Source organism: Pygoscelis adeliae, unplaced genomic scaffold (assembly GCF_000699105.1).
Source record: "Pygoscelis adeliae isolate BGI_AS28 unplaced genomic scaffold, ASM69910v1 Scaffold197, whole genome shotgun sequence".
NCBI classification, from domain to species: Eukaryota; Metazoa; Chordata; class Aves; order Sphenisciformes; family Spheniscidae; genus Pygoscelis; species Pygoscelis adeliae.
Window position 1 is genome coordinate 650,715 of NW_008825105.1, and position 9,173 is coordinate 659,887.

Consider the following 9,173-nt stretch of genomic DNA (forward strand, 5'->3'; position numbering starts at 1 on the left):
ACACCATGTCCATCTTAAACTATTAAGAAACCATGGGAATAGTTTTGCACGGTAAAGTCTTAACAGCTCAGCTTTGCTGCGCATGTGCAGAGTGCGCCTGTGTTGTACACACAGCAAGTCCGGCCTTCCTGGAATTGTGTAAAGGCTTCATTTGCTCACCTGCTTGCCCGCTGAACGGCTGACTTGCATCACTAAGCGTGAGGTCCCCAAGACCATCTCTGAGTTACCGACGCTGCCTTTTTTGTTTGGGTTTTTTTTTAAACAAAGCGTTTGTGATCTGAGAAGAGGTTTCTGTGTCACCCTGTGTCTACCTCTGCTCTGTGCTGCTTCCAAAGTCATCTTTTGAGATGTCACTTCTGTGTAAATACCTGGACAGCTGTAACCGTGCCATTTAAATACACAATAGCGATGATTTTGTCCTCGCTGCGTAACGTCTGTGTGACATCCTTTCTTTCCTTTGCACCATCCTTCGTTTCTCTGTGGGTTCTGACAAGGCTGTAGACCTGACTGCTTTATTCAGTCCATCTGGAGAAGCCGTCAGGCTGCCAATGCTTATAAGAGGCCGTTGGAACAAACTGAGGCGAAAGATTACTCGAGCTGTTCTTGGTGTTGAGTCAAAGCACAGGAAATCTGCCAGAAGACCTTGAAGATGGGGGTTAGGGCAGAGCCCCCCGGTCCTGCCTCTGCTACCTTCTGAGGGCCTGGCTGGCTGCTGCCTTGCTGGGGCACAGCGAGGTGTCCCTCTCCTTTTTGAGCACAAAGGGATGAACACTTGAGTTTGTTTTGCAGTAGTAAGCATAGCTGCTGGCCACAGGAGAGATTACCGTATGCCACTTCCTAAACTGTTCCTCCTGTCTGCTTTGCCACCCAGTGATTGCGCACTCTCCTTCCACGGAAGGTGCAAAGCCTTGAGGCTCTGTAATCAAACTGATTGCGTGGAGCACGTCGTGGCACAGATGCATGAGGAGAAGTCACCGGAAAAGATGTATATCTCATGTCCTGGCTTTTTTGTAAACTCAAGGCTTTGTAAAGTCAAGGCCTCAAACAAAGCTTACAGCAACCTCAAACGAAGCTGCAGGAACATGAGAAAGCTCAAGTTTGCAGCGTTTGTATTTAGAGTACTGCAGCCAAATTCTGTCAGCTACTCAGTATACTTCAAGGGTCATCCGTAGGCGTCAGAGAAGATCTCAAGACAATAATAGTGCTCTATTTTAGCATACTCATTACAAAGTATAACTGCCCTCTGCCTCTAGCAACTATTTTTTCCTCGTACTCAAATGGTGCAGAAGTGGAAAGGCCGTTGTCATAAGCAGCAGTATTGCCTCTCTGCCTAATGCCCTCATTGTCTTTTCAAATGAGACCTTTTTCTTTCTCCATGGACTCTTATAAGGGAAATAACCTTCAGCAAAAAGACAGTTTGCAAGGGTGCGCTTGTAATTATTGGTGTATTCATCTTGAAGAAAAAGCAATCAAACTAGTAGGCTTTTTATGCTGACGGGGAGCTGTGCTAGGAGATTGATGCCTTTTCGTGAAGGGAGACGTTGTTTTGGAAGAAGTTGAAATGCTGTTTACAAATCACAAGACAAGTAACATCTCACAATTATTAGTGTAGAGTAGGAGTGGGACAGTGGGTTCCTGTCCTCACCCCGATTTCTTTAGTTTAACTAGTGGGCCTGTAACGTCTCTGAAGAGTGTGGGTTTTGCCGTATGTCTGAATGAAAAGGACAAGAGGATCTTCTGAATTCCTTCCAGCGTCAATGCAGGAGGGGGACGCTTTTGAGTACGTGGCCCTGAAAATGGCTGTGGTGTGGACGGGAGCCTCTGTATCAGCGGGTCCCCCCACGCCAGGGCAGCTGAAGATGTTCTGCAAAACGCGGATAGCACGAGGAGCTTGAACCGCTGCGCAGTCCCTGTGGTTGCAAGGTAAAGGCTCATGAAAGGCGTCAGCCGCCTTCTGCCCCAGGTGCTGAAGAAGGAAGAACCTTTTTAACATGTCAGTCGGTTCTTCTTAAACAAAGAGAAGTGCTCATCTTGCCTGTACTGGTTTTAATTTTACACCTCGTGTGATGCTTTTTATTCTGCTTTTTCCTGAAGAAGCGACAGTTCTTTGATGTATTCTTACGCCGTATCAAAGCAACTTTAATAAAAAAGTTAAATGAGATGTCTTGATTCGTAATACAACGTTGTCTCCCATATACATATCCTTTCCCAGTCAACAGCTTACTCCTGGACTCTGAAGGGGCGAGATCCACCTGTGATCTCATTGCTTTGACCAACTGGGAGGGCTATTTTCTGACCTTCCCTTTGTCTGTCTATAATCTTCAGAAAAACTCTATACTCCCAGTTGCGTTGAGGTCTCTCTCCATCGTTTCCTGTAGATGCATGCAATAAATATTTATTAAAGAGGGACATTCATTCTCTCATATGCAATATAACCTATCCATTAACAATTCCAAAGTGCTCTCGGCTCCTGTTCTACGACAGCCAAGGAGTAAGTAAAACTTCTCCACCCTGTTGTTACCACGTCCAACGTAAGACTTAATAAAGCAGAGGGTGCTGAGGATATGCAGTGTATCCTCCAAATGGTGGAAGGAATCGTGACACCCCTAAAGCCTGTAAGCGCCAGAAACATCAGTAGTAACTTGATCAAGGTAACACTCCAGACCAGTCTGTAACTCTGCCCCTGGGAGAAGGATCCTTCCAGCCAGAAAGCTGCAGTATTTGGGATTTAGGCAGCATGAACTCTTTTTTTTTTTTTTTTTTTTTTTTTTTTTTATATCCTTTCAACAAAACACCACTAGCTCATCGCTGGGAAAGGGTTTTTTTTTTTGGAAAAAAAAAGTCTTGTATTGTCCATCATTTCAGTCACTCCCTGCTTACTCGGTACTGCTGAACTCAGAGTGCTGGTCTGTCAGCGTTGTGCAACTCGATTCAAAACCAGCTGCGACCTAGGCAATAACACTTGACTGCGGTAGAGCTTGGTGAGCTTCGAGATAATAATGGCGAGGTACTTCTTACTAAAGGAAAGCAGCCCAGTGAAATAACAGCATTTAAATTCTGGGGTGAAATCTGCATGGGTTTTTAGGAGGAGGAAAAAAAAGCCTTTGCCACTCCGAGATTCTGCTGCTAATCTAATTTCTACGCGATTGCCTCCCATTGCATCAGTCAGTGCTATTTGGTGCAGTGCTGCTTATGGGTTTTGAAAGTGCTGTAGATAAATGCAGCGTGGGAATAATCACTCAACTTCATATTCCTGCTCTTTCTCTGTTAACACATATCACTGGTATTGACAGCTCTGCAGAATGGTAGAATCAAGTCCTTATGTCTCCACAACACCCCATGCATGTGCATCATCCTGACAGGATAACGAGGCTCCGCCTGTGATGCTCCGCAGCGCGCACGTCCTCTGCCTTGCCAGTAGGCAGATATGAAATGTTACTGGCAAATGTGAGTGCAAGTCGGAGGAGAAGTCCTGGAAGAGTTTTAATGTGGTTGCCCGGCCCTGAGTTCCCGTACGGTTCAGCTGGCATGCCACGGTGCAGTGTGGGAAGAGTCTCAAAGCACAGCGTTCAGCAGCTGATATTTTCTTAGACTACCGAGCAATTAATTTGGGCAAGCACGGAGTTGTAAGCATACAGTAATTAAAAAGGAAAGCACCTTAGGCCAGCATAACAAGGTGGTGTGGGTGTCCTTCATTTTGAGATTGTTCCTTGTAATTGCAGCAATTTGACTGACTTGATCAATGTAACATCCCTGTATAGTCATGTAAGCATGCTATTAGGCAGGTATTCTTAAAAATAGGTTAAATGCAATGGGCTGTGCCCAAAAAAGTACCTGCCCTAGGGCACCTTATTTCAATAAGAATGTGAAGTCCTGTGTAAACTGTCAGCCATAATCCTTTTTACAGGCCTGACTAAATGCTGAAGCTCTGACATGTAGACCGTTCTCTTCCTTATATAGGGCTGGATAAGTGCTGGGCAGTAATGAGATTGGAATAAAAGGCTTTGGTAGCAAAGATGAACTGGCAGTGCCGACTGAATCTTAAACTTATCCCTGCGTATACATGGACTTTAAACAATACGGGCGTGAGCCCTGCTTGCTGAAGTTGGACTTGATGCCTCTGTTTTGGAGCTTCTGCTTGCGAATAGCATTTAGTCGCTCGGGCTGCAGATTCACCCAGATGGAAACCCCTGTACTCTTTAGGTTTGCCTTTATTGCGGTTTAACTGTGTCTGGGGAAAAAAAAAAGTCTAGCAGTTACGCATATCAAAACATTTTTAGTGTAATTCATCGCAATGGTTCTTATTCCAGAATGGCTGGGTTTGTTTTTATTTCGTTGGAAGAAGTTTAAGCTGCATTAATAGAAGCCGTTCTGTTCTGGAAGAAGAGAATCTGTGTGGGATACTGAATTAATATAACTTTATCTGGTTTAATTCACAATGTATCTTATACTTTCCTTGTGCAGACCGGATTATTAGCGTTCTGCCTAAAAATATCTGTGGAAGTACTGTTTCATGTGGTCAGATATGGTCAAGAAAAAACGTCATCTCTGCCACCTTGTCTGTCCTTGATGAATTTATACATCGACAGCTTCAGTGCTAGAAAACCATGCTGGAAGTGCATGAATCAACTGACAGATACTGGTCCTAGAAAGTCTCAGCATAAATGACTGATATAGGTAAGACGTGGCAGGAATCGAGAGAAAAGCGAAGGCAGCATTTGAAATCGTTTTACTTACTTTCTTGTTTACTCTCTCAGAAAAGACAGGGATGAAATTTGGAAAAGAAAGGAGATTTGAAAGAGAGGAGGCTGGGGGTTGATTGAGAGGGCTGCTTACAAAGAGGCAGTAGAAACGTGAACTGAAGGAAAATCGAGTTGTTCTGCACTGTGGCATCTTCAGGTGACTTAAGCAGTTACTGGATCTGCTCTGTTTTCTTAAAGATACCGCGGTTGGAGGTGGGTGCACGTAAGGGAAGGGGGAGGTGAGTGGGTGGTTTGATTTTTACCTGGGTGCACCTGAGCTGTTTCTCATAAAGCAGTACAAGTCAGAGTGGGTGAACATGGAGCAACTTAGAAAAATTTTTTTGGATAGTGACTCATTGCAACTTACCCAAAGTGACCTGATTTAGTTAAATGAGGCTAAATATAACCCATGTGAAAAGTACTGACATGTGGGAGGAGACGACAGCAGTTGGCTCTCAGCCTCTCTGTTCTGCAGGGAACATCTTTCACGACTGGTGACTAATAATTTTTACTCTTGCTGGCTTTGGAAATAACATCTCTGCTCCATTACCCCCTTCTAGGGAGACAAAGAAAATGCACTGTTCCTAATCTGTTGCCTCTTTATCTGCCTTTCTGAATTGCAGCTTACTGCTATGGACAGTGCTATCACCCTGTGGCAGTTCCTCCTCCAACTCCTCCAAGAGCCTCAGAACAAGAATATCATCTGTTGGACCTCCAACGACGGGGAGTTCAAACTGCTGCAGGCAGAGGAGGTGGCCAGACTCTGGGGAATCCGCAAGAACAAGCCCAGTATGAACTATGATAAACTCAGCCGTGCTCTCAGATACTATTATGTGAAGGTAACAAAGTCCGTAAATCCACCTCAAATCCTTATCCACCTTACCAGCTTCTGCCTAATGAGCTTTGTTTCCTTTTTCATTCTCTTCAAGGGGATAGGTGTCACTTCTGTCTCCCAGACTTAAGTAAGGTGGACTAGTTTATGTTTAGAGGGGTTTTTTTTCTTTCATTTGTCATTGTGCTGCATTTCCTCCCCAGTGGTTATTTTATAAGGTTCTAGATAGCTTTGTGCAAAATGTTACCTTCTTTGATTTATGTCTTTGCTAATACGAATTCGTCTTTGAATACTAATGCCCTTTCCAAAAATATGTGCCCTTGCAAGGGTTAAAATCCTCAGCACTCCAGTTTAAGCAGTGGAATGGTGATGTGATGATGACTGAGATGGTGAATATTGCACCACCTTGAGATCTTTTCTGTAACTGTCTCTAGGAAGGGGCTATCAAAATAAGGATTTTCAGTGAAGCAGCCCAAAGTATTTTTCTTTTTCTCCATGTATTCAGAATCACACCTCTAATGTGGTCAGCGAGTTTAGTCCAGCAGAGTAAGATGCTTCTCTTGTTTTGCTGATGTCTTCTAATAACTTGCGAGAGCCTTTCATTGGCGCGCAGGTAGTGCCAAAAAGCTGAGCTAGAACCACAGCGTGGGAGTCTTACCTTCGTTTCAATAAGCCATTTACCCCACAACTCTTATCGTGTGGGTGTACGAGGTAAAAAATAAAACACAGTTTCTGAGGAACCTGTCAGTTTGTAGCAGGTGGTATGTTGCTTGGAGTTTATTATTGGGTAGCACAAATCTGACTTTGTACCGAGCGTTCTCGGTAATAATAATTGTACGATAAATAAGAATCTTCTTAGGTCCAAATTGTGTGTGGCATTTCACTTAGGAGCAAAACAAGTTTGACATATGCTATTTTGTGGTATTGAAATAGCTGATTAGCCTACGTTCTGCTGACTAGTTCAGCTACTTATTTTCTTTTATGATCATCTTATTAAGCATAAAGGTGGTTTGATTTGAAGTATTAGCTCTCAATTCTGAAAACCTGTAAGCTTTAATTCTGCAGGTTCTCCTGTTATATTACACTTACTGCACCCAGGTCAGTGATCTTTGATGGGGGTAATGGGTATTTTTTTGTTTCTTAGCTGATCTTTTAAAATATGTTAAACAGAATTGCTTGGCAGTTTTAAGGCTGCTGTTAGATATTTAATGTCAGGTTAAGCACACCTGTTTTAGTGTTTTGTCTGCGAGCTCTGGAAATGATACTTTGGGAGCATAACTGAATTGCAAGAATGCAGGGTGTTTTTAAAAAAGAAAAAAGGAACAATTTTTGATGAAAGATTACAGACTGTCTAATTCCTCAGTCTATTTTAGGCAGTGTTTGTAGGAAGAAAATTAATCTGAAGAAGGTCTAAATATATATGTCTTCTTACCCACAGAATATCATTAAAAAAGTGAATGGTAAGAAGTTTGTGTACAAGTTTGTTTCTTATCCGGAGATTTTAAATATGGATCCACTTGTCGTGGGCCGTATAGAAGGAGACCCTGAAATGACTGGTTTTGCGGAAGTTAGCAGTGCTCCAAAGGATGTGGAAAACTGTGGGAAGGAGAAGTCTCAGTCATGTGCTAAATCCTCCAGCCGCAATGACTATATCCACTCAGGCTTGTACTCCTCTTTTACTCTGAACTCCCTGAACTCTTCCAGCGTAAAACTCTTCAGGTCCATCAAGATTGAGAATCCAGCTGAGAAACTGATGGAGAAGAAACCTGCTCAGGATCCAACACCCTCCGTCATCAAGTTTGTAACCATGCCCTCCAAAAAGCCTTCATCTGTCCCCCTGGTCTCTACCACTTCAGCGGTCTCTGCCACTTCCACTGCTTCTGCCTCTTCAACCGCATCCTCTCTTCCCATGGGATCGGAAAAAATGGAGACTCTTGTTCTACCCAAGTTAACTGTCCCTGAAGCTCCAGCACCTTTGCCAAACTTAACCACCAGCTTCACCCCGACTCCACCCATATCCTCAGTTTCTCCCACTCTGCAAGTTCCCTCCACACCCCCGTCGCCGCCCCTGAGCTCTAATCCTGACCTGGACATTGACACGGACATAGAGTCTGTGGCTTCTCAGCAGCTGGAGCAGGCTCAGAGCCTTCAGCATCAATCCCCAGAGCCCAAAGAGCAGGATTCATCTGTGCTGGAGAAGGAGTTTGCCAATCACCTCTCCAGATCTAAAAAACCCAAAGGGCTGGAGTTGGCTCCTACTCTCGTCATTACAGGCAGTGATCCAAGTCCACTGGGGATTCTGAGTCCTTCTCTCCCAACTGCTTCTCTTACTCCAGCACTTTTCTCTCAGGTAACCTAATTCCCTTCCTGTTGGGTTTTTTTTAGTAACAATAGTGGTTATGTTATATTTTAAAACAATAAGGGAAGGCAAGTGGGAAATGAATAGTCGGTAGATTATATTTGGAGTTCTGTCACTCCCATTTTTCTTATAAAACAGAAACTTTATTCATAATCGGTATTAGCTTCCGCCCCAAAGTGTGCCCAAGTGGTATGTCAGCTGCACACGTCTGTACAGCGTTAGCATGTGGAGGCAAAACCCAAACCAGCACCAGCAGGATCCTTTGTAAATCTTGCCAGGGTGATACTGAATTATTTCAAAAACCCTAAACCCTGCCCTTATCCTTCAGGCTGATTCTGAAAATGCTTTAAAAATAGAGAACCACGGAGGTGTCTGTTTAGCCGCTTCCTTTTGCTTGATTTAGTAGCCATTTACTTAAGACCAGAGTATCGTGACCTAACAGCAATAAGAACGGCTGCTTGATTTGGTTGTTGTTTTTGTGTGGGAAAAGAAAGCTTTTATGCCTCATGGAAACTTTGGAAGAGAACTGAATCCAACTAGGCTGTTAAATTGTTCTGTATATATTTAATCTCTTTCCTGTAATAAATTGGAATTAGAGTGAAACTGTAATTGAAAACTGAAATGGCTGAAGACAGGAAAAAATCAAGTGTAGTTGCTCTTTTGGCACCCTTCGAGGCGTTTGGCCAGTGAACCTGGAACATCCAGAATATTCAGAAGCTGGATGTAAATGTCTTTTGTTGTGGCTTACATAGTCAGTGTCGCCCGGACCACGCGTGTGCCCCCTGTCTGCTCTTTTTAAATTCACGGACTGAGTTTTCCAAAGTCACTTGCAGGTGCTGTATAGTGAATTGCAGGAGGAGCCGATGTGCTGTAGGTTACAGCAGGATTTGGCAGCCGTTGGGAGAAGATTTGCTCAGCAAGGGGAGGGACAGCCGGATGACTGCTGCCGCTGTTGTGGGGTTTGAAGGGAGGAGGAGGAGGAGGCGGGAGGAGGGAATGGGAGTTCCGGAAATTTGGACCCAGCCCTCTGCAGCTGTAGGAGCTGAGATTATTGGGGCTGGATTCGCATGTGCTATGCTTACTCCCAGTGCAGGTTTCACGCAGCTGACTCTCTTGTGTTTTGCAGACTCCCATCTTGCTGACCCCCAGTCCCTTGCTCTCCAGTATTCACTTCTGGAGTACGCTAAGCCCAGTTGCTCCTCTCAGTCCTGCAAGGTGGCAAGGTGCTAATACACTCTTT

At 44.1% G+C, this 9,173-nt stretch overlaps 1 protein-coding gene across 1 annotated transcript in view; it reads left to right on the plus strand.

The window, feature by feature from the left end:
* Positions 1 to 4,884: 4,884 nt before the first annotated feature.
* The window catches only part of ELK4 (ELK4, ETS-domain protein (SRF accessory protein 1)), a 7,526-nt gene continuing 3,237 nt past the window's right edge, over positions 4,885 to 9,173 (plus strand). Inside the window, exons 1-4 of the mRNA XM_009327358.1 lie at positions 4,885 to 4,899; positions 5,366 to 5,581; positions 7,013 to 7,924; positions 9,060 to 9,173. The exon at positions 9,060 to 9,173 is cut by the window's right edge and continues 1 nt beyond it. Coding sequence (XP_009325633.1) covers positions 5,375 to 5,581; positions 7,013 to 7,924; positions 9,060 to 9,173 — 1,233 coding nt within the window. The 5' untranslated portion in view covers positions 4,885 to 4,899; positions 5,366 to 5,374. The remainder of the gene's footprint in view (positions 4,900 to 5,365; positions 5,582 to 7,012; positions 7,925 to 9,059) is intronic.